General features: G+C 39.1%; 1 protein-coding gene across 1 annotated transcript in view; it reads right to left on the bottom strand.

Moving 5' to 3' along the window:
• LOC307128784 (thioredoxin domain-containing protein 6) overlaps positions 1–26091 on the bottom strand; it is a gene marked incomplete at its 5' end in the record, with an annotated part of 43617 nt that extends 17526 nt beyond the window's left edge. The window contains 9 exons of the mRNA XM_079820726.1: positions 2562–2716; positions 2843–2935; positions 5734–5816; positions 5897–5972; positions 6292–6408; positions 9261–9332; positions 9423–9526; positions 10785–10842; positions 26011–26091. Coding sequence (XP_079676852.1) covers positions 2562–2716; positions 2843–2935; positions 5734–5816; positions 5897–5972; positions 6292–6408; positions 9261–9332; positions 9423–9526; positions 10785–10842; positions 26011–26091 — 839 coding nt within the window. The remainder of the gene's footprint in view (positions 1–2561; positions 2717–2842; positions 2936–5733; positions 5817–5896; positions 5973–6291; positions 6409–9260; positions 9333–9422; positions 9527–10784; positions 10843–26010) is intronic.
• Positions 26092–26655: the final 564 nt, after the last annotated feature.

Genomic DNA, 26655 nt, shown 5'->3' with positions numbered 1-26655 from the left:
CAATGCTCAGGTAGGCCGTGGCATTTAAACCATGCCCAATTGGCACTAAGGGGCCTAAAGTGTGCCAAGAAAACATCCCCCACACCATTACACCACCACCACCAGCCTGCACAGTGGAAACAAGGCATGATGGATCCATGTTCTCATTCTGTTTACGCCAAATTCTGACTCTACCATCTGAATGTCTCAACAGAAATCGAGACTCATCAGACCAGGCAACATTTTTCCAGTCTTCAACTGTCCAATTTTGGTGATCTTGTGCAAATTGTCGCCTCTTTTTCCTATTTGTAGTGGAGATGAGTGGTACCCGGTGGGGTCTTCTGCTGTTGTAGCCCATCCGCCTCAAGGTTGTGTGTGTTGTGGCTTCACAAATGCTTTGCTGCATACCTCGGTTGTAACGAGTGGTTATTTCAGTCAAAGTTGCTCTTCTATCAGCTTGAATCAGTCGGCCCATTCTCCTCTGACCTCTAGCATCAACAAGGCATTTTCGCCCACAGGACTGCCGCATACTGGATGTTTTTCCCTTTTCACACCATTCTTTGTAAACCCTAGAAATGGTTGTGCGTGAAAATCCCAGTAACTGAGCAGATTGTTAAACACTCGGCCCGTCTGGCACCAACAACCATGCCACGCTCAAAATTGCTTAAATCCCCTTTCTTTCCCATTCCGACATTCAGTGTGGAGTTCAGGAGATTGTCTTGACCAGGACCACACCCCTAAATGCATTGAAGCAACTGCCATGTGATTGGTTGATTAGATAATTGCATTAATGAGAAATTGAACAGGTGCTCCTAATAATCCTTTAGGTGAGTGTAAATGACATGAGAAAGTTTAATATTAGTTAAATAAGTTTTATATATCCCCACAGAGGTGCTCATATGCCACTTTGTGCGGAAAGGGATGTAGGCTACAGCAGGAAAGAGAGCATCTCTTTTATTATATCTTCGTTTTCTCCTGATGTACCAAAATTAATAATTGTAGTAAAAGGTGTCAAGAACGAAAATATCTTCCACAGGGTCAAGAACTTTAGGCTTTATTTGATTATGCGCTGCGAGAGAAAGCGACACTAAAAATCTCCGGCGTGTGTGAAATGCGCTATACACATAAAACTTGACGCACCTTAAGTCGAATAACAAGCACAAACTGTGTTAAATAGAATTTGAAGCGATCTGTCCTACACCGTTTTCTACTTTACCACAGTAAATGATGGGATATATACTCCTAATTAAAAGCAAAAGAAAGGAATCAATGTGTATAATCCCCTGAGAGACATAAATTAAGATTTGGGAAAATAAATACGAGATTTCATGTCCAGGAGAATAAAATGGAGTAAGCCTATAGTTAAATTCGTGGAAAATCGGGTGACCAGATCTCAAAGTTAATTTAGCTCAACTCACAAAGCTCTCTTTGGTTTGGCATGAATATCATATGTTTCCATGGCTGCGATGTAACATTATTGCGAACCTATTATTTTTGTAAATAAATGTTTGTGCTTCACTCGTGGCATAATATTCACGTAAAACAGCACTACTGAGCCACTGTGGTGCGGTTGTCACGCACAGCCCTATCGCTGGGTGACAAACTATTGTAATATGCGGACAACATTTTGAAAATAACATCTAATTATCTATAATTAGTCATCTATGAATAATCTATAATCTTACGATTTTGTATTGTATATCCATGTAATTTTCTATGCGTAAACGCTATCTCTCCCTGGTATTCTGCAACCTAACTGCGCGTGCATCCTGTATGTTTAACAGACAATTTTTTTATAGATAGGTGCGTTGGAAGGAAAGAAGACCAAACTATCTCAAAAGTCAAAGGAAATCCCGCAAACTTTCAATAAATTATCAAAAATGTATTGCCAACGTTTCAGTCTCGTATGGCTGATGGAGGTCATGAGACCGAAACATTGCCAATAAATGTTGACACTTTTTGCAAGTATTGATAGTTTGCGGGTTTTGAGATAGTTTTAGCACACAAAAAAATCGAACTTCTTTTTAATCAGCGTTATTATGCATCATTAGTGCATTATGTATGTATTAATATTCTGAATTCATGTTTTTTCACATGTATATTTTCATTTCACTTTTAATTTGAGTAATTGCATGTGCTTTTTTCAGTTTTATTTACATTTCATTTTATTACTTTAACTTAAACGTGTTTTATTTCAGTTAGTTGACACATTTAATCTTATTTCAGTTTTATTTCAATTCATGGAAACAATCTATAATAGTTTTAGTCAGCAATAAGGATCTAGATTCTTGCATTCTAACATTATTCTTAATGATTTAATTTCTCCCATATTGTCATAAAAATATAATTCTCATCATCATAATGAAATTCATTCTGTGTGGACTCTTCATTCATTCTTTCACTCATTCTGCTGATTTTTTTAATTTGTATTATTTAAATCAGCATCAATTAAATTCAGTATATGTATATAAATTCCTATTTTTGAATGAGATTTTTCTTTGCATTGTCCTAATGAAATCGTCCGAGGGGCGGCTTATGTTCATGTGTCAGTCTATATATTTGTCTTCCTGGGAATGAGGTACCTCTCTGGCTGCTGCGTCCTGGCCTCCTCGATATCCGGCGGACCGATGAATTCCCGCCAGGCTGGGATGACGTCCTCACAGCCCTCCATCTTAGAAATGACCAGGACATGCGACGGGCCGCTCGACATAAATTGGATGAGTTCCTGAAAGTAAGGCTGGAAGAGCACGCAAGCACACACACGCTTTACATGACACACTGGACATTCTGCCATTACACACCATCAGCCAAAATATTAAAACGCATGCTATTTTTAGACTTTAACTGATGTCCCTTCATTTACCTCGGCTGCTTTGTGTCTATAGAAGTCTTCAGCTTCTGCTTCACTCAGTGTTCTCTCCTCGTGGGCTAAAACCACAAAACCTGCATCCTGAATCTAGAAACAAAATCATATCATATGTATTCAGGAATATGTTTTTATCTGTGTAGAAAAGGGATATTATCGCATCAATATAAGCAATTTAAAGGGATGAAAAAGAAGTCATCATTTATTCACCTTGGCGTTGTTGTAATGCTGTATACTGTTTGCTTTTATGGACCAAAAAAGGAGTTTTTAAAAAATGTCCGGCTTGCGCTTGTCCATATAGTGGCGGTGAATAGCGACCAGCATCAAGCTTTAAAAAAGATGCAAATGTATCACAGAACGAACCCATGAAACACATGTCGTATATTCCAAGTGTTCTGGGGGTTTGAGATGGGGTTTAGTGAAAAAAAAGTTTAAATGTAATGCTTTATTTAATGAAAATCCTGACTTTGTTCTTCTATGCTCGACTGTGTGAACGTGAGACTCTATAAGCGCCGCAGTTCACTTCAACTCGCCCAGAAAAACACACAAATTGTGAGAAATCAAGATGAATAAAAACGCGACATGTAATACAACTCCTAGAAATCCCCAATATCTGTGTACTTTCTTCACTGAGTTAAAAATCTCCACAACTGTGTGAGTGACAGTTGACAGATGTGAATGCAATGACTTCTTGTGTCGATGATCACAAATAATATTTTCACCTCAGAGAAGAAGGTACATAGTTTGTATTTCATTTTGCGTTTTTATTCATCTTCATTTCTCACAACGTGTGTTTTTCTGAGTGAGTTGGAGTAAACTGCAGGATTTCCGTTAAATACATTATATTTTAGTTTGTTTTTCACCAAACCCTATCATAAACCCCAGAACACTTGGAATATATGCGTCTTTTTTTAAAGCTTGATGCTAATCACTATTCACTGCCATTATGGACGAGTGTGAACGGGACATTTTTTTTAAAGGAACACACCACTTTTTTTGAAAATAGGCTCATTTTCCAGCTCCCCTAGAGTTTCACCATTTTCAAATCCATTCAGCCAATCCCCAAGTCTGGCAGTAGCACTTTTAGCATAGCTTAGCATAGATCAGGGGTCTCCAAACTCAGTCCTGGAGGGCCGCTGTCCTGCAGAGCTAAGCTCCAACCCCAATTAAACACAGCTTCAGGTGTTTTTATTTGGGGTTTGAGCTAAACTCTGCAGGATGGCGGCGCTCCAGGACCGAGTTTGGAGACCCCTGGCATAGATCATTGAATCTGATTAGCAATGATTTACGCAGCGGCTGAAAATAAGCTAACTTCCGTCAACATAACCAATGTGACAACCTGCTTGCACAGAGAGCATTCTGGGGACTATTTTCAGGTGCTGTGTAATATCATTGCACCGCTGCACTCATGGTACGGCTCAAAGCTCTTATTAAGATTATAAAGATTATTACGCAGGAATGAGAGTATAGTTCCTAGCCATATCAGCCTAGAAAATCACAACTTTTAATTTTACGCCGGTCTTAGTGTGCGTTCACACCAGACGCGACTTGCGTGAATAAATCACACTATTCACGCGTAGTTGGACGCTTGAACATTTTGAGTTTCATTCTCGCGTGACCATCACTTCACAACAGACGTGACTTCGCGTCATGGGAGGGGCTTCTGCCAGCCGGCTCGTCTTGTTGTGAAATGGCTGACATGGATTGTTTTAAAATACGGCGAATAAGCTCAATTTTCCGTGATTAGCTAATTTGTAGTCTCAATAGGGTGAATTCAGGGTGATTGGGACACTTTTTCCAAGTCATCTCAATGGCAAAAAGTGTCCCAATCACCCTGATATCACCCGATGTATAGCTCAAATTGAGTAAAGAGCGTTTTTTTACAACTTACCAGATTGTCTGACCTCCTCACTCACTTTCTTCCAAGCAAGATCCTTTTTATTCCTGTTTCTATAAAGTATGAAGATGTATCGGACAGCTCCGGGTATCCACATATGATTTTGTCCTCAATGTTGTCACTACTAGAGCAAGCTCCTGATTGGTTAACGTGGAGCGAATATCCGCCAAAGTTCAGATTTTTGCCCGAAACGCTCAATTCGCGCCGCAGAATGTCTACTCGCGTCTTTGCATTGACTTAACATGTAAATCACTCGCGCGTAACGCTTCATTTGCATCTGGTGTGAACGCACCATTAGTACACAATGTATACAGAAGAGTCGAGTTTTAAATAGGAAAAATATCGAAACTCTTTGGTAATTTTTTGAGTGAGATGCTAACGGTCTAATCAGATTCAATGATCTATGCTAAGCTATGCTACAAGTGCTACCGCCAGACCCGGAGATCGGCTGAATGGATTTGAAAACGGCAAAGCTCAACTGTTAAACTCTAGGGGAGCTGGAAAAACAGTGGCGTGTTCCTTTAAATTTCTCCTTTTGTGGTCCATAAAAGAAAGAAGGTCATACGGCATTACAACAACACCAGGGTGAGTAAATGATGACTTAACATTTAGGTTGAACTATCCATTTAAAGAAATATAAAAATTCTGTTATAATATTGTTACAAAAAAAAAAAATACAGGTTTGGAACAACATGATGGCCATTAATTAATTACTGTCCCTTAATGTAAATTTTCCATTCGCTAGAGGTCGCCTATTCAAAACAAAGGCTTAGTTTGATGACGCCAAGTTTGAGGCGAAACCGAGGGGAACGTAGATATGATGTCATCGACAGGCGACGCCCTCACACGTCCCGGTTCCTCGGTTAAAATAGCAATTTCTCACGATTTACAAATAGTTGGAAACATTTGGGATATTGTAAGTACTCAACTGAACAAAATATATAACACTGGCCATATTTTACTGCAAAAATGTAACATATTTCAGCCTTACCTTCATAATAATCTCCTCTGCTTTGCCGTGTGCCACCACATCCGGCTTTATTATTGCCACTGTGTAAGACTTATTAGCAGGAACTAAAAACACAAAACCAGCGCAGGGAAATTCAGCAAACAGAACAAACTACAAATAAGCACAATGAAGGAAAGATCATTACCAGTCACATCTTCATCATGTGGGTGATCCTCAGTGTCATCATTCATCTCTTCTTCAGTTAACCCTTCGTCTTTCACCTGGAGTGTCACATGAAACCCAAATGTCATCTCTTTCGGGACACTTTTTTTTTAAATGGTTACATGTTGATGATGTGCTTTCCTGTGCACTTACCACAACAATCCTAGGGTGTATATATATATTTTTTGTTTTTTACTTGAATTAAAATGTGTTTTTTCCTACAAGCCTTATTATATAATATGCATAATATGAATGCATTTTTATTACACCTCATACTGGACTACATTTCCATCGTTCCATCCCAATTCTTTTTTTCCACCTGGATTCTTGAATGTAATTGACACAGTAATGACAGCATGTGTGTGTGAAGTAGCTCACCTCACTGCGTTCTGCCCCGTGTTGTAGGACGCTCTTCTCTTTGCTCAGCTCTTCCTGTATCATCCTCTGCAGGAGAGGAGCGTTCGGCCCCCGCAGGACTGACACGAGCTGCCCACCCTAAAAACATGATATTTGAGTGCATCTCACAGGAACATGTCCATGGCACTTTCACAACATCAAATATGTGAAATTTAAGCCTGTTTTAGGCTTTAGGTTCATTATTTTCATGATGAATAAAGTATTAGTTTACCCAAAATTTTAAACAATTCTGTCATTAATTTCTTACCCTCATGTCCCTCCTTTGACAGCTACACTTTGACGCTTCAAAAAGTTAATCAAGATCATAAAACGAATCCATATGAATTGAGCGGTTTAGTCCAATTTTTCTGAAGAGACTCGATCGCTTTATATCATGAACAGTTTGAATGTAGTCTTTTATTCACATTGAAACATTCATCAAATCACTCATCAGTTGTGGTAAACAGAAGCTCAAGCATGTTCGCCTGACGTGCGAGAACCAATGAGGTTCATTCTTGTGTTACGCATCACGTTTGAGCTTCAGCAAGGTTTGTTCTCTCAAGTCAAGCATGCTCGGTTGAGCTTCTGTCTATGTTCGCTGATCAGTGTTTAAATATGAATAAAAGCCTAAATTAAATCTGTTCATCATATAAAGCAATCGAGTCTCTTCAGAAAATTTGGACTAAATCCACTCAATTCATTTGAATTAGTTTTACAATCTCTTTATGAACTTTTTGAAGCATCAGTGGTAGTTGCGTAGCTGTCAATGGAGGGACAGAAAGCTCTCAGATTTCATCAAAAAGATCTTCATTTGTGATCCAAAGATGAATGAAAGTCTTGTGAGGAATTAATGACAGAATTTTGTCATTATTTTTTGGGGTGAATTATCCCTTTAAGCACAATTTCCTCCAAAATGCTAGTTTTTGTTATGCATCTGGATGTTTTGACTCTCTTTACTGCACTGCAGTATTTTTTATTTATATCAGCATAAATTAAAGGCAGTGCAGCTAATACCTCCATGATACTGTACATAAATCCTTTACAGTTTAAGTATATATATTTACAACCCCAAATCAGAAAAAGTTGGGACAGAATGGAAAACGCCAAAAAAAAAGAAGTGATTTCTAAATGTACTTTGACTTGTATTTCATTGCAGACAATATGAACACAAAATATTTCATGTTTTGTCTGGTCAACTTCATGTCATTTGTAAATATGCATCCTTTCCTGTCATTCAGACCTGCAACACATTTAAAAAAAAGTTGGGACAGTAAAGCATTTACCACTTTGTAATGTTGCCATTCCTTTTCACAACACTTAAAAGACGTTTCGGGACTGAAGACACCAAGTGATGAAGTGTTTCAGGTGTAATTTTGTCCCATTCTTCCTGCAAACAAGTCTTAAGGTGGGCAACAGTACGGGGTCTTTGTTGCCACACATTCTCTATTGGAGACAGGTCGGGACTGAGGCAGGCCAGTCAAGTACCCGAACCCTCTTCCTCCGCAGCCGGGACTTTGTAATATGTGCAGAATGTGGTTTTGCATTGTCTTGTTGAAATATGCATGGACGTCCCTGAAAAAGATGTCTTCTTGAAGGCAGCATATTATGCTCCAAAATCTCTATGTACTTTTCAGCATTAATGGTGCCTTCACAGAAGTGCAAGTTACCTTTGCCAAGGGCACTGACACAACCCCATACCAAGACAGACCCTGGCTTTTGGACTTGTTGCTGGTAACAGTCTGGATGATCCTTTTCTTCTTTGGTCCGGAGCACACGGCGTCCATTCCTCCCAAAAAAATACCTCAAATACTGATTCATCTGACCACAGTACAGGTTTCCACTGTGTGATGGTCCATCCCAGATGCCTCGAGCCCAGAGAAGTCGACGGCGCTTCTGGACACTGTTAACATAGGGCTTCCTTTTGGCACAGTACAGTTTTAACTGGCATTTGTGGATGTAACTACGTATTGTGGTACTTGACAAAGGTTTGCCAAAGTAGTCCTGAGCCCATGTGGTGATATCGCTTCTAGATGAATGACGATTCTTGATGCAGTGCCGCCTGAGGGATCGGAGATCACGGTTGTTCAGCTTAGGTTTGCGCCCTTGTCCTTTACGCACTGAAATTCCTCCAGATTCCTTGAATCTTTTAATTATGTTATGCACTGTTGAATGTGAAATATCCAAATCTCTTCCTATCTTTCTTTGAGGAACATTGTTTTTAAACATTTCAATAATTTTCTCACGTATTTGTTGGCAAACTGGCGATCCTCGGCCCATCTTTGCTCCTAAAGGATTAGACCTTTCTTGGATGCTGCTTTTGTACCAAAATCATAATTACAATCACCTGTTGACATCACCTGTTTCAAATCACATCATTATTTAACCATTTTACCTCATTACTAGCCCTAAATTGCTCCTGTCCAAACTTTTTTTGAAATGTGTTGCAGGTCTGAATGACAGGAAAGGATGCATATTTACAAATGACATGAAGTTGACCAGACAAAACATGAAATATTTTGTGTTCATATTGTCTGCAATGAAATACAAGTCAAAGTAAATGTAGAAATCACTTCTTCTTTTTTTCATTTGCGTTTTCCATACTGTCCCAACTTTTTCTGATTTGGGGTTGTATGTATATATATTTATATATATATTTATATATTGTTAGTTGTATCACATTACAGTAATGAGATTTATGGTATAATTTGCTGAATTAAATAAGATTAAATTAATGAGAAAAAACTCTGGTCCTAAAAGCAGAATCTTTGTAAATATGCACAATAACATGGTGTTCTTTCATTTATTTTGGGATGAAACTTCGCTTGCATGTGTCTGCTTGCATCTATCCATCCATCCATGTCATTATTTGGTCATGTTAACTTCATTTTAAGAGCAGTAAGAATTTGCAAGGATTTGGAAACACTGAGACAGATGTACAGTTTCAGACCCACCGCATAAAACAGAAAGGTGGGCTCACACTTTCCTCTGTACTTCTCCAGAGCTTCAATCCCATCAGCCTCAGCCTGCAGGGATGATAAGACAGTGTGACAGAAATGTCGACATTTAGAATGATTGTTTGTGGGCCATCTAATCTTCAGAGCAGCTTATCTTACCGTGGCAAAATGCAGCAGCTCGTCTCCCAGCTCATTCTTGATCTTTCTAAAGAGACTGACGACGGCGCGGCAGGGTCCGCACCACTGCTGGTACACATCAACCACTGACACACACACAAAACACCAGATCACAACAACTACTGCAACACTGAAAACTCAAACGCCACTTAAAGATGCAACTCTGTCAAGAACCCTGACAGACCGACCGACTGACAGCAATGAGACAGAAAACAGTAAAACAGAGGCCCTAAAGTGTGTGTGAAGTGAACAGAAGTAATGTAATGTTCATATTTCAAACCCAACTAACTTTACTTTTTGTCAAAAGTATTGATTGTGTGCTTTTGCATCTTTTCTTAAATCAATTATATAAATGCTTATGTTTGGTAATTCAATTATAGCAATATTTTAAGTGATAGACAGACATACAGACAGACAGATAGATAGATAGATAGATAGATAGATAGACAGACAGACAGACAGACAGACAGACAGACAGACAGACAGACAGACAGACAGACAGACAGACAGACAGACAGACAGACAGACAGACAGACAGACAGACAGACAGACAGACAGACAGATAGATAGATAGATAGATAGATAGACAGACAGACAGATAGTTAGACATACAGATAGATAGACAGATAGATACACAGACAGATAGATAGATAGACAGATAGATAGACAGACAGATAGATAGATAGATAGACAGACAGACAGACAGACAGACATACAGACAGATAGATAGATAGATAGATAGATAGATAGATAGATAGATAGATAGACAGACAGATAGATAGACAAACAGATAGATAGACAGACAGACAGATAGATAGACAGATAGATAGACAAACAGATAGATAGACAGACATACAGATAGATAGATAGACAGACAGATAGATAGATAGATAGATAGACAAACGGATATATAGACAGACAGATAGATAGACAGACATACATACAGATAGATAGACAGATAGAAAGACAGACAGACATACATACAGATAGATAGATAGACATACAGATTGATAGACAGACATACAGATAGATAGATAGATAGACAGACAGACATACATACAGATAGATAGATATATAGATAGATAGATAGATAGATAGATAGATAGATAGATAGATAGATAGATAGATAGATAGATAGATAGATAGATAGATAGATAGATAGATAGACAGACAGACAGACAGACAGACAGACAGACAGACAGACATACAGATAGATAGACAGATAGATAGACATACAGATTGATAGACAGACATACAGATAGATAGACAGATAGATATAGACATACAGATAGAGAGATAGATAGACGGACAGAAGATAGATAGATATATAGATTTTTCACTCACCTATTAACCCTTTCGTTGCCAGAACATCACTCCACTGATCGTCATTATTGATGTTTATCTGAATTTAAAGTTTTCAAGAGTTGTCAGGCATTTTTCATTTGAGACACAAAGTAATGTTAAATAAACTAGAAAACTACAGTCAGTCGCACAAACAACACCTCATTTATAGTTTAAAGCTGATGTTTCGAACTACAAACCTGTAAACTAATCTCTTTCTTTTTACCAGCCATAGAAATGCCTTTTTAAGGGTAAAAAAAAACAACAACTAACGTTACGCGTTTCTCCAATTATCCCAAGTGTGGTAATGATGTGAGCGTTATTTTTATTTCCCAAAAAGTTTCAGCGTTGGTCAGTATCAGCGCATGCGCAGCACGGACTGTTTGGCGTCCTTGTCGCGCAGCAACCATTTATTACCCGTTCCTCCGGCGCCATCTGCCGGACGGTGTGTGCATTACAGGGTTTATATTCTCACAGTCGGGCAACCAGCGCATGTCTGTGTCACTAACAAAGAAGTACTTTGAATGTTTATGTATTTATATCTATATTAGGCCATGATACTTAAAAGACAATGTCCAAACACCAAAATGTTAGTGGCGTGGGTCAGAAAACTCACTCAATAACAGGAAAAATGCTGCAGATTCCAGACATAATCCTCCATGTGTCTTGTATCATATCCATCATGTTTGCCAGGAAATAGTTCATGGTTAAAAGAATGAAGAAAAAGAGAGGCATACTGTATTAAGCACAATGTCAGGTCACAATATTTTTAGGTTGACGGCATCATCAGACAGCTTGGGCTCTTTCTATAGATTCCAGAAAATTCCGGTGGAAAATAATTTTCTCTGTATCATGTAGCCTATGCAAGATGAATCTGAATGGAGTAATATTCCCTTTTTTTGTAATTTCGCGGTTTAAATTCATTTGCACAGGTGGGGTGTGTTGTAACACTGCGTTACAATGAGCTCCTATTAGAACTATGCTATTATATTCTATACTTTTATGAATTATTTAGAGAAACAATGAGAAAACGGTGAATAATGAGAGTCAATGTTCAGAAATTATTCATTATAATTATGTTTTGAACTATGCTGTATAGCTGTATTTAGCGATGTGTTTGTTGTCAAACTAAAAAATCTGTATATTTTTAATGATTAAAAAATGCCATTATTTTATTTTAAAAAGTTAATAATTGTATTTTATTGACAAATTTTTTTAGTTAGTCTTGTATATATTTTTTTGATTATATCAGGTAACATTTTAAGCTGTCATTTGGTCATGTTACAATGTACCCCACCTATGGGGCATGTTGTCACATTTCACTTCCATTCTTTCGGTGTAAATCAAGAAAAAATTATACACTGTATTAATTAAACAAAACCACATATTTGTACTAGACATGTGGGGAATCAATGTGAGAAAAAATAAATACTCTGAACCCAAAGTGGATTTACAGAAACTGAGACAAAAGCGTTAGGTTGTGGTCGTCTTTTTTACAGAAAACCCTGAAATTACTTAAAACATTTTTAAGTATCACGTTCTGAATGTGATAAATATTATAGCATATGTTGTGTGATTTAATAAATATATAAAATATGCAAAAAAACGACAAACAAAATAGGCTGGTTTTTTTTTTTTTGGTTATAAATTAATTTCCGAAAGTGTGTAACTCAGCCCCTTTGTGCTCTAGCACCCTGCAGACAGTTTGGGCTGTTTCCAGCATATGTCAGCAAACACTGGAAAAAAGAATTCAATGACACTGGGATATTGCATTTATACCACTGTATATTGGTATGGGGGGGTGCCCTCCCATTCATGTGAATAAATCTTGCATACATGATCCAGACAAAATTATTTTTTCCAGTGTTTGCTGCCATCTGGTGGAAACAGCCCAAACTGTCTGCAGGGTGCTAGAGCACACAGGGCCTGAGTTACACAAAAATCAAAAATGACCTCTTTTTTGGGGGGGTTATTACAGCTCAGACAACACATACTTAAATGTTTATCACTTTTAGCAGTGTTTTATGTAACTTCAAAGGGTTTCCTGTAAAATGGCACAAAAATTGTGTATTTAGAGACACTGTATGTGGGTATGGGAAGCTTTTCAATTTGGGGAGGCCAAATCTTTTTGTTTCAGCATCTGGTTCTCTATCTGGGATAGACATTCCTCACATGAGAGCACTGATGTGAAGGGCAGCCAAACACAACAGCAGTTCTCAGACTTTGAAGATATGTGAGTAACCTGACACAATCTTCACTATTATAGGCTAATAACTGAACCATGAGAGTTGATAATTGAGTCGGCATATGTGATGATGCCTCAGTTCTCAGATAAAGTAAATAACATGTACTTAAATGTTCACCCTTGAGTATTTAACTTAAGTTTGGTTCATCTGTATGAGGAAATTATCAAATATTATGCTGATTTTAAAGTGTGTAGGCCGTGTGTTACAGTGATGATACTCATAAAACTCGCTGGTAAATATATCTGTTTTCATAAGGCACGATCTGAGCTCCTCTGATCAACACACTGTTCATAATAAAACTGACCGTGCTTGTTTGTTCAGTTTATCTCTGAGCACTTCTTGCTCAAACTTGCCTCTGCCCTGAGGAAATATGTAAGGAACATACTTTCCCAGCCTTACAAGAGAACAAATACTAATATTTTTATGTTTATCGATTATGATATACCCTGCAGTTGGCAATGATGTGATTTTAAAAACTGGTAATATCGTCTAATATTATCTATTTTTATCTTCAAAACCATGAAAATAGTTAATAAATTGTTGTGAGGGACACATGAGCAGTAGATAATGCAAGTTTTGTGTTCCCTTTTGCCTGTTATGATTGAGAATAAAAGGTGTTTAAATCTGAACGAGAACAATTATTTGTTTGATATGTGTCTAATGCTGTGGGGTATTTAGAAAATGAATCATACGCAGTTTTTTTTAACTAAATCTAAGTTAAAATGTAACCCTTTTGCATCAATTTAAAAAAGGTCAATAAATTGAAGCTTTGGAGCACAGACCCTTCGCCGATTTTTGTTAAAGTAAAAAACATTATTTAAAAAATATATTTAATAAAACATGTTGAACTCAAAAACTGCTGGCAAATCAAAGCCATAACTCGAAACAAGTTTGAGGTTGATATCTCAAAAAATGAGCTTTCAGTCAGATTTTGTTTGGATGCAGTACCAGATTTTCCCCATTAGATGCCAGCAAAGCTCCACTGGCACACAGTTCTTGGATTTATGATTTGCAGTACAGTTGGATTTCACTCTCAAATATCACAAGCACACAATTATTTTTATTACACATGTACAAACCACACTCTGACATCCATACCAACACACACACATACAGTTATAGCTGCATAATTTATCCAATTCACCCTTCGCCGCGAGTTTGATTGACAGGCCATCTGACCAATCACATCGCCGAATCTGCCATTTTGTCTGACAAAGCAGTCAGGAGAGTTAGTAGATTAACGTGGACTTGAACTTGGAAAAACGGTGTGTACTGACGTCTTTCCGCGGTTGAAACAACATTTCTTTTAGTGTTCATTCATGTTTATTTCATGCTTATCAATGAACTACAAGGAAGAGATGATCGGTTCACGAGGCGCTACAGCGATGACGACACATTAAAGAGCCACAAAACGGTATTTATTGTTTAAATTTCTTTAAAAAAAATGACAATTTCAAAGTTTAGACTTTGTTTTTTACCAAAAGTAACTTGCTCTGTCCTGTCTGTCGGTGTCAGTGTCCTCTTTGCTACGTGAGAACGTGTGTGTGTGTGTGTGTGTGTGTGTGTGTGTGTGTGTGTGTGTGTGTGTGTGTGTGAGAGAGAGAGAGAGAGAGCCCCATGGATTGTAGGACATAGCAACAGTAACTAAAGGGGGCGGGTCTTTGCGAACAGTCAATTGGCTGCATAATATAGTATTTGCTTTATAGGACAAACATGATTAAATGACACCATCTGGTAAAAAAAAAGTAAACAATGTAATTTTGAAGCCTTGCCAACAGAATAAAGCCTATTAGCCTAACAAAGATTGCATCATTTTATAGTTAAATGGCCATGGGATTCAAAATTGCAGTTCAGTTGGGGACATTTTTTGTCCTTAGCTTAGCACAAAGACTGGAGGTAAACGGCTCCAGCTAGCCTAGCTTAGCACAAAGACTGGAGGTAAACGGCTCCAGCTAGCCTACTACTCAATAAGTGACAAAATAACGCCAACATTTTCCTGTTTACATGTTGTAATGTGTATAGTTACATCGTGTACTAAGATCGACACAGCGCCTGAAAATTTGACCAAAAATAAAAATCTCGATTAATTGAACATTGTCCTCGATTACGAATAAAGAATGATTATTTTGCTCTTTTTTTTGCTTTCCTTTTTTTGCCCTCATAGTTCACTGATAAGGTTTGTACTGTAAATATTTTCTACTATTTAAGGTGGGATATTTTTTTCTAATGAAAATGCATTTCTTTGTGATTTTAAAACACTTGAAGGAAACGGTTCACTTTCAGCAGTTTTTGTCTATGGGGCAGATTTCTGCTTGTTGTACATCACATAAATAAGCACAGTAGAACTACATTACATTTATTTGAATGCATTAATGAGAGAGTGATTGTGTGTATGAATTACTCATACCGTTTCTATTAAATATGAAGCTGTGGTTTGTACTTATTTCAAAGGTATTAAAATATATGCCTATAACGGTTGAGTTTCTAAGCTACTTTAGTGATAAATCACAAATCACAGGACGGTGTTGACACTGAGTTTCTGCCCGCGATCTTCATGTGATGTGCGCGCTACCATCTGTGAGTGTTCGTGTGTCACAATATATCATGCATTAGTTCAACATAATACACATCTGATGGTCTAAAATCGCTTCAATGTTCAAACCGGCAGGCCTTAAAACACATACAAATGACAAAGCTTTGTGAGGACGCCAGTGAAAGTGATCTGGAGCTCTGAACGGAGAAGTTTAACGTTGTTCTTGAAAAGTGCACAATCGCTTTAATGTTCAAACTGGCAAGCCTTTAAACTCATTTAATTGACAAACTTCATGAGGACGCAAGTGAAAGTGATCTCAGGGCTTGCGCGCGCCGTCTGTGTGTATGTATCAGCGCATATAAGAACGGTGATTAATTTGCGTGTATAAACTGTGTAAAACATGCAATTACCATAGTAATTCTGGGCATCTATATACAAAGATAACTACTCCTGAGTCCTGCCTTTTTCCGTGTGCCTGCAAACTGCACTTGATGTGACTGATGGGGCGGAGTCACGTGAAAACCTAAATAACCGCAATGGGAAAATTACGTCGGTTAGAGGTTCTGAATTTCGGTTTTGATCAGTTTTCGGTTACATGTCCAGCCCTAACATTGGTTATATTGATGGAAGTTCGCCTATTTTCAGGCGCTGTGTAATATTATTGCGCCGCTGCACTCATGGTTCGGCACAAAGCTCCTTTATTATTACGCAGGAATGAGAGAATAGTTCCTAGTCATATCGGCCTAGAAAAGCACAACTTTTCATTTTCCGTCGGTCTTATGCCGCGTTCCAGGCAACCTGTAACCCGTGTTTTTCCAACCTTCTACACGTGAAAGTGCACTGGAAAGGCAGTCAAACCCATGAAAAATTTTGTAATTTCACCACCGATGTATATAATTTAAAGTCTACTCTGTTTCAAAGTCAACGCATGGCTTTTTCCCCCGGGTAAAGCAAGGAAAACAACACCTTTACCTGGCATTTAGTTAAAAAAAGGTGACATAATGGATAGCATTTGTCCTTTCTTGGAGTTGGAAAAACTAATTTCATTATGACCTGCAGGATTTCTTGTAAAAAAGATTTAAAAACAAAAGAAAAGACGAGAGTCGGCTGTTTTTGTCTAGCCTGTTGTAAGTTTTATTTGAAAATGTTTGTGATTTTAGGCTAGATTCTATGTTTAAATGTTTTGCCACTCGCGTGAGCAAGCTAAATGTAAATGAGGTTATATAAATATAAAGTCATGAATTGAATAAAACGTTGTTCAAACGCAGCATATGTGAAAGCACAACAGCGCGTGCTGCTCCTGCATTGTATATGCACCGCCACACGCACCGCATACGCACTGCAGAAGGAGTATGTGTGAAACGGCGTTATTGAGCAGTAGGCTAGCTGGAGCCGTTAACCTCCAGTCTTTGTGCTAAGCTAGGCTAGCTGGAGCCGTTAACCTCCAGTCTTTGTGCTAAGCTAGGCTAGCTGGAGCTGTTAACCTCCAGTCTTTGTGCTAAGCTAGGCTAGCGGTGGGTGCGTCAGACAGAGTTATGGCACGGAGATGAGAATGGTATGTATGGACTTATCTAACTCCAGGGGATACAGGGAATAAGATAAAGTCACAAAAAGTCGGCAGATGTAGTTTGGTCCTAGAGAGCCGCTGTCCTGCAGAGTTTGGCTCCAACCCTGAAAGACGTCTATAGAAGCTCTTATTGAGAATTAACAGAGGTTTAGATGTTGATGATTTATTGAAAGTGTTTGGTCGCCATTATGGAGATCAGTGTTTACTTCAGTTGGGCAGTTTGACTCTCAGCTTTTATGTGAGTTTGTGGTTTTTGTTACAGTGTAATAAATAACACACTCATAGGCATCAGTCACTTCACTAAATACTTACCGGCTAAGAAATAATTAATTATTACCTTACGATACATCTATTTTCAAATCCACATCCTTTGAATATCACAACACCAATGTCTGCAAACACATAATCTGTTCAAATCAAAAGAAGCCATAAACAAAAATAGTCCTTACCTTAAAAGGTACAATTTTGTACTTTTTTTTTTTTTTGACAGTGTATGCTCATCTATAAATGCCATGTTACACCCCTGTATAAAAACTCTGATATTGTCTTCTTGATGGATTTTTTTTTTTTGTAAGTGAGGAAATCTCCTGATTCTCCATATATGGCCACTCTGGTCCTAGCATCAAATGAAAAATATTTTAGGATAACATCAGCTTTAAGGTCAACAAGAAAAGCATTTATTTTTCCTTCCCGAACATTAGTGTCTTGGGAAACGCCCAAAATACATGATTATTAGTCTCAGGGGAACAGACAACACACATATTTTCCATGTTCACTTTAAAAGGCTATAAAACAAGTGACTTTGTGTTGTTGGCATTAAAACTTTACTTGGTTCGGACATTAACCCATTGGCTCGGCTCAACCGGTTTACCCGTTTCAGTGAAATGACTGGCTCATGATTCGGACTTCAGTAATTCACTTGTGCCTGAAGATTCTGGAGTAAACCATCTGGCGATAGAAATAGACAGCTGATCATCATGGAGATTAAAATAATCGTGCTTTTAGTTGTAATTGCATACACGTGCACTGCCAACAATTACGGTAAGAAGATTGTCAGATCAATATGCATAAAAAGTGACGTTTCTTAAAGGGTTAGTTCACCCAAAAAGGAAAATTCTGTCATTAATTACTCATCTCATGTTGTTCCAATCCTGTAAGACTTTTGTTAATCCTTGTGTATTGTTCAGATTCACTGCCCTTTCGTTAAGTTCGGGATGAATGTAAAAATGTATCTTTGTTTGTTTGTTTTTTTGCATAAATCTGTTAATCAACCACAGTCCTGATCAAAACTACTAAATGTTTTAAAAAAGAGCTTTATTGCCAAGTGCACAAGGAATTTTTCTTGGTGCTGAAGCTTCCAGTGCACATATACAATACAAACACAACAAGAACGTAGTAATACAAATTCTAAGAATAAAAAATATGAAAATAGTAGGGCTGTGCATTGGCACTGGCCTCACAATTCGATTCGATTACGATTCACCAGGTAACGATTTAGATTCAATTAGATTCTACGATGCATTGCGATGCATCAAAATTCTACTGCACACAACAAGGCAAATTTTTAAGCAGTCAGATATTGAACAACAGATTGTATTGGCTGCTATGTGTGTATTATCACTCTCCTGTATCTTTGACATAAATGTCATTAATTAAAATAAAATATAAGAAAACATAAATCACTGCTTTCAGTGCTTTGAATGAGAAATGTTTCTCTTCTCTCTACTTTAGAACGATCAACATGGTTCGTGAAGTTAGATGTATTGCCAACCTGCTTGATTTTAGTGTGGCAGGTTTTACACACCGTGTAAGTCTTGTCTAGTTTCCCATCATCTTCGTAGAATCTGAAATGTGCCCAGATGTCCGCTTTCCAAGCTTTGGGTGCGTTTTTAATTACCCGTCTATCGCGGTCATCTCCCTCCGCCTCAGCCATCTTGATTGTTGTTGTTGTTATGACCCCGGAAGTAATTGAAACTTCACAACTTTATTGTCCAACTCAAGGCCAGAAAATATAAACGGTGACATAATCGATTATGGCACTTTGCCGCATCGATGCTGAATCGTGCATGCCCCGCATTGCGATGCATCGCCGAATCGATTATTGTTGACACCACTAGAAAATAGTATAAAAGATATAAGGTCACAGTTACGTTTAGCCAGAATAAACATTTACAGAGTATGAACATATTTACAGTATTTGAGTAGTATGAATAAAATATAAATAATCTCCTGAGTTTAGAAAATATTGAACTAAACAGTCGGAGTATTGCACTTACAGGCATATGCCTTGGTGGGGATATTTAACTGTTCAAAAGGGAAATGGCCTGTGGGAAGAAACTGCTCCGGTGACAGTAGCTGATTTGGTAGCTGAACCAAACCAGACAGTGATGGAAGTGCATAAACCAGACTCAATGACAGCCGAGTAGAACTGAATCAGCAGCTAACGAGAATAAACCTCATTGGTTCTCGCTGAAACTCAAACGTGGCCTTCAAAGGATGCAGCCTTTGAACTGGGACACAGCCACACAGTATCAGTAGGCCTACTATAATTTGCTTTGGATAAAAAGCAAAGAAAGCCTTTTCAAAAATGTATCCAGGTTTTCCTAATTATTCTCTGGTGGTATTGTGAGAGCTTTCACTAATGTTTTTTGTATTGATTACAGATTCTGACCATGTTCCACAGGTCCAGTACCTGAATCAAACCACTGAGGAGAATGCTTCTGAAATGACTAAGGGTGGTCAAGAAGAGTGCAAAGATGACGACTACACCATAAACGTGAACAGTAAAACATTTAAGATTATTTTCAAGTCATTAATTTGACCAATAATTGTAATTTCAAGAATTTAACCCGTTAACTGTCACTGGCCCACCGGTGGGCCCATTTGCCACTGCATGTTTAAATCGTATATTTATCCTGATCTAATGTTGACAAACTATCATTCGAAAGCTTACAAACTCAAGAGTCATCCTGTGAAAACCGTTTGCAAATCGGATTTTGCCATTTTTCGGATTTTGTCATGTTTCATATTACAACGTTTATTTTAAAAACTTTATAATAAAAACCTTTTCTAATCTTGACAAAACACATATCGTCGGAAAGGTCTGAGTCTCACGTTTCTATATTTGCCAGCTGCTTTATGATATTTGGACAAAAATATATACATTTGTTACAGGAGATTGCATTAAAAAAAATCTATGGAATTTGAATGACACCTGGTGGCTATTTGTGGTACAGCGCCTAAACAAAATCTCATGGGAACTTAAATTTTTGTGATATCAACTTCAAATTTGGAACACAAATTGGTTAGATATTTGGCATTGATTTGATAGTAATTTTAGAGAAATTATTTTGTAAAGTATATATTTTATATATATTTATTTTTTGAAGTTATTACACTTGAGCCATAATCTGCTGGCTGTCCTCTTTAAAATGAGACCAAACGTATATCTATATTCCAAAGCATTCTTGAATTGCAACCATTTAAGTTTGGATAGTGCTTCTTCATGTATATTTTCAAAAAGGGGGGTGACAGTTAACTGGTTAAAAAATATTTCGCTATGAATATTTTTTTTATCTATTAGTCTGCCTTTACATTGCTTTAATGCATTACTGTCTTATTGTCATATTTCTGTCCCGTGCAGAGTGAATCCAGCATTTATATGAAGATGTCACTTGCGAAACTTTGCAGCATGCAATTGGGCGTCTGTCCTCTTAGCAGCAACCTTGATTCCCTAAGATAACGGGAATGAGCATTGCGTCAGTTTCTGACGGGGCCGACTGCCAGTTTAAAGGCCCTTTCATACGGACGCGTCATGGAAAAAAGCGAAGTGGAAAAACTAATATTTTGTGTGCGAAAAGTTCGCATCAAAACCATTCACATCAGCCGCGACGCGAGTTCGCAACGTCTGTGACATTTCAGTGCTCCGACATTCCAAAACATTCACTTCACATTCAGTGAAGATGAGCTTTTCATTTTATTTAAAAGACCGAAAAGAAGGTTTTGGGTGCACCCAGTCTTAAAGAACAGAGAGTCTGAAGGGGAGTATGCTAATCTTGTACAAGCTAAAACTTTATCATGGCCGGTTCCGCACTTAACGCTACTTCAAATGTCCGTGGGACAATTTTTAGGAGCTCCTCCAGAGACGAGACAAACCACACACTTCAGGAACCAATCAATCCGGTGCAGCTGTTTCCAGTTAAGTCACAATGTAAACATTTAAGTGCCACAGTTGTACTGACAGAAACACATTCACTTTCCATAGTCGCGGACACAATTAGGTTTAGAAAAAAATCTACGAGTTTTAACTCAAAAGGTTATGTTATCGTTGTCTGTAGCCTACAGTGGGCAAACACAGCTGCATGTGTACACCTGTAACTACAACTACAGCAGTAATCTTGTGAGAAATGCCATAGCTGGCAACGGTTAATGTTGATTAAATAGCTAATGATATCAACTGGACGTTTCGTCACCTTTGTTTCCTTGTATGTGATTGGTTGAAGCCTTTTCTGTCGCTGCGAGTGTTAACAAAAATCGACATCGAAACGGAAAAAATAAACATTGTTTTTTTCGCCACAGCACATTCGCGTTCGGTGTGGAAGCACACATTACACAAACAGCTGATCAAAAAATAAAACCATCGCGCGAATTATCCGCGTGTCAAAATCGCGTCCAGTGTGAAAGGACCTTTAGTCGCACTGAAAGCAATTTTCATCAGAATTTTTCAAATGAAGAGCGCCAGCATCAACTGCTCGATGCTCGTTCCCATTATCGCAGGGAACCAAGCCTACGCTAGTAACCGGAAAGTTCACTTTCGATACGGTTCACTCACATTGCGTCAGTTTCTGAAGCTTATGGGGAACGCAATTCAATAGCACTGTGCCACTAGCGCAGAACTGAAGCCGTCCTGTGAGGCCGTAGCGTGAGGGCGCTTGATGACAAGGGTATAAAAGACTGACTCTGTGGGGACTTCCTCCACAAGGCCTTTGCTAGCATAAGACATGAGTATTGACGTCTGAGACCAAAGTATGAATCACGGCCCTGAAGTGGGGGGGTCTGCGAGCGATTTGGAGGAAGTAAACCTGTTTGATTATAATTAAAACCCAATTTCACATGCTGGGAATGGCTTCCCAAGCCTGGCTCTGGGCAGTGAGGGGTTGAAGAGCTGCAGATGGCAGGTGGGAGGTGAACACATACAGTGAGGAAAATAAGTATTTGAACACCCTGCTATTTTGCAAGTTCTCCCACTTAGAAATCATGGAGGAGTCTGAAATTGTCATCGTAGTACTCCACACAGATCTTCTCTAGATCAGTCAGGTTTCTGGCCTGTCGCTGAGAAACATGGAGTTTGAGCTCCCTCCAAAGATTCTCTATTGGGTTTAGGTCTGGAGATGGGCTAGGCCACACCAGAACCTTGATATGCTTCTTACAGAGCCACTCCTTGGTTATCCTGGCTGTGTGCTTCGGGTCATTGTCATGTTGGAAGACCCAGCCTCGACCCATCTTCAATGCTCTAACTGAGGGAAGGAGGTTGTTCCCCAAAATCTCGCAATACATGCAGTCGCCCTGTTCCATGTGCAGAAAAACACCCCCAAAGCATGATGCTGCCACCCCCATGCTTCACAGTAGGGATGGTGTTCTTGGGATGGTCCTCATCATTCTTCTTCCTCCAAACACGTTTAGTGGAATTATGACCAACAAGTTCTATTTTGGTCTCATCTGACCACATGACTTTCTCCCATGACTCCTCTGGATCATCCAAATGGTCATTGGCAAACTTAAGACGGGCCTGGACATGTGCTGGTTTAAGCAGGGGAACCTTCCGTGCCATGCATGATTTCAAACCATGACGTCTTAGTGTATTACCAACAGTAACCTTGGAAACGGTGGTCCCAGCTCTTTTCAGGTCATTGACCAGCTCCTCCGTGTAGTTCTGGGCTGATTTCTCACCTTTCTTAGGATCTTTGAGACCCCACGAGGTGAGATCTTGCATGGAGCCCCAGTCCGAGGGAGATTGACAGTCATGTTTAGCTTCTTCCATTTTCTAATGATTGCTCCAACAGTGGACCTTTTTTCACCAAGCTGCTTGGCAATTTCCCCGTAGCCCTTTCCAGCCTTGTGGAGGTGTACAATTTTGTCTCTAGCGTCTTTGGACAGCTCTTTGGTCTTGGCCATGTTAGTAGTTGGATTCTTACTGATTGTATGGGGTGGACAGGTGTCTTTATGCAGCTAACCACCTCAAACAGGTGCATCTAATTTAGGATAATAAATGGAGTGGAGGTGGACATTTTAAAGGCAGACTAGGGATGGAACGATTACCGGTTTCACGATAAACCACGATAAAATGTACTGACGGTTAGTAATATCGTTTAAAAATTCATTATCATTAAAACCGCTCGTGATTATCACGATTTTGAAAACTCGCGGTAAATCCTGTCCAGTCAGCGTCAGTCTGGTGCAGGCGCAGCTGTTTTCTGAATGAGAAGAAATGGCAGAAGGCAGTGACAGCACTCGGGGGATTGTTCAACCTTCTAAAAGGACCAAATCTGAGGTGTGGTCATATTTTGGCTTTTACAAAAGTCCTGAGGGAAACTTAATTGAAGATGGTCACCCTGTCTGCAGAACATGCCAGAATAAAGTCGCTGTAATAGGGGGAACACTTCACATCTGCGAACGCAAGGCAAGTGGACTTTGACCTCAATACCAAAACTACGTCTGGTATTACTACCACTCACACTAGCCTCTTTGGCGGTTGAACTTATTATAGTCTTCTGATATGACTGGCATAATGCTGGCTTTACGTTCGAGATTCATGAATTTAGGGACCGTCTCTAAAGTTACATAGGCTACAAGATTATACACGTGTCTAACTTCTATAGCATTTGACTTAGTCACAAACTTAGTCACAAAACCAGCTGTAAAGTGTTCATCTAGGTGTCAGGTATTTTTTAATATTTAATCAAATAAAATATGAATAAAAATATGGATATGCATTATTTCACTAGGATACTGTTTGGGCTCATACACAAAATATGCTAGATTTAAATGCGTCATAGCTGATAGGACACTGATGAGAATATTGCTTGAGAATATATTTACAGAGATAATATTAGATATTATATTTACACCAAATTATTATTATTTATGCGTTATGCGTTGCTTTTGACAATGGCCATTATAAGGAAGGAAATCCCACAGAATAGAATCTAGCTTAAAAAAGTGCATAGAGCTGCTTTAGTTATTTGTTGTTTGTTGATTTTCAAATATAAAACTTGTTGAAATGTTTTAAATGTGTGCATCTGTTCTTTTTGAACACTTTCATCTCATTTGAAGAAAACCGTGATAATATTGATAACCGTGATATTTTGGGTCACTATAATCGTGATGTAAAAATTTCCATACCGTTTCATCCCTAAGGCAGACTAACAGGTCTTTGAGGGTCAGAATTCTAGCTGATAGACAGGTGTTCAAATACTTATTTGCAGCTGTATCATACAAATAAATAGTTAAAAAATCATATATTGTGATTTCTGGGGGGTTTTTTTTAGATTTTGTCTCTCACAGTGGACATGCACCTACGATGACAATTTCAGACCCCTCCATGATTTCCAAGTGGGAGAATTTGCAAAATTGCAGGGTGTTCAAATACTTATTTTCCTCACTGTAGATGCTTTAGGGGTGGTCCGGCCTCTGCGGTATTAGCCTTCTCCTTGTGCCCGAGTTAGGGTCCAGCACTAGCTTAGGGTCTCCCTGGGGCTTGGGAAATGGGTGGCGTTTGGCTAGATGGATACCGTCTTTTGCTGGGGCTGAACGGGAGTGGGAGCCGGCTTGGCATGAGTCGACAACAAATTAGGGCCACTCTAAGTAGCAGAGAAACTTGTCCAGTTCGGCAGGAAGCTAACACTCAGCGAAGCCAAATAAGCTTGAGAACCACCAAATTGGCCATGGCACGACCAATCGCTAGACTTAGGCTGCGTTCACACTGCAGGCTGAAACGACCCAATTCCGATTTTTTTGCCCTTATGCGACCTGTATCTGATCTTTTCATGACAGTCTGAACGACACAGATCCGATCTTTTCAAATGCGACCCAGGCCACTTGGGTATGTGGTCCAAATCCGATACATATCCGATCTTTTGAAATGCGTCTTCAGTCTGAACTGCCAGGTCACATGTATCCGACCCGCACGTCGTTGATACGCGACAAACGTCATCATTGTAACTCCCGTTCCTTACTCCAGTCCAGTGGTGGCGGTAATGCACAAGAAATAGTTGCTAACCGCCAATAAAAGAAGAAGTACGCACCTGTTGCTAGCCAATACACTCCAACTCCAACGCGTTTCTGCACTGTTATGGGCCGCCGCAGACGTGTCTCTTCCCGTGACAAAGTTAGTTGAAGGCGCTCGCAAACATAATTGAAGGTGGATCTGGTCATTCTGAAGTTACTGACGATCAGTAAAGCCACTCACATCAGTATCCCACCACTCCTGGCTGCGACTCCGCACACACACACACGTTTCTCTGTACCGACGTTGCTACCACTGCTCCACAAAACGCCATGGCCAAAAACCTTGCTCTCCTCCTCTTTTTTAATTTTCTTCTTAACATGAGAAGGTTGTAATGGTGCTGGCTCCGTTGCGAAAATAACTTTAATAAAGCTAAACGAACTCCAATGCTGACACCCATATTTGGCTACTTCCGTAAACAAGTGACGTCGTTGACCGTTGAGTACTCTTCTGCGCATGCGGGTCACTTCTGGGTCATTTCACGTTCACACAGGAGATCACAAAAGGTCGCATTTAATTGGAAATGTGAACGGCCTTGCAAAAAAATCGCATTTTTTCAAAAAATCGGAATTGAGCATTAAGCCCTGCAGTGTGAACACAGCCTTAGTGGCGTGCAGGACGAGGTTGGTCACGCTGCGCAGCTCCTTGAAGGCCGCCGGGTCAGGACCATTCTCGTCCATGGCATGAATAAGCTTGGCTTAGTAAACCTTGAAGAGCTTCCATATTGTGAAGGGCAGAACCAGCTTATGCTCTGGCAACGAGTGTAGATGTCAAGTGGAGTGATAGCCAGAGTTCGCTCAGTCCTCTTCAGGGTTAGGGTTAGGGCAACTGGGCTCCGTGAATGCACGTCCCAGGCAAGTGATGCACTCGGTGTGCTCATCCGAAGGATGCAAGGGAAGCAGGGAATTTGCTCTTTTAGACGAGAAATTTGCTCTTTGACCAGTCGCCGGATGGCTGTAGCTGTTGTAAGGCCCGCTAACATTTCGTTCCAAGGACGGTAACGATCTGCGGTTGAAGGTCGCTGCGCGTTCTGTGTTTTTCAGCTGGGCAAAATGGATTTAATTTTAATATTCTTTATCTGACTCGATTTTCGAATTTAAGATAGAATGCCAATTGGTTGTTTGGTCATTTATATTTTATAGTTAGTCACACATTTAATCATTCTGTTTTAACCTTTTGTTGCAATTATACCGTTCCGCACTGGATAATTACAGAGTAATTCAGAAAGGATCAAAAATGTAACA

This window comes from Gobio gobio (assembly GCF_949357685.1).
Source record: "Gobio gobio genome assembly, chromosome: 7".
NCBI classification, from domain to species: domain Eukaryota; kingdom Metazoa; phylum Chordata; class Actinopteri; order Cypriniformes; family Gobionidae; genus Gobio; species Gobio gobio.
This window is presented reverse-complemented; position numbering and strand designations above follow the sequence as displayed.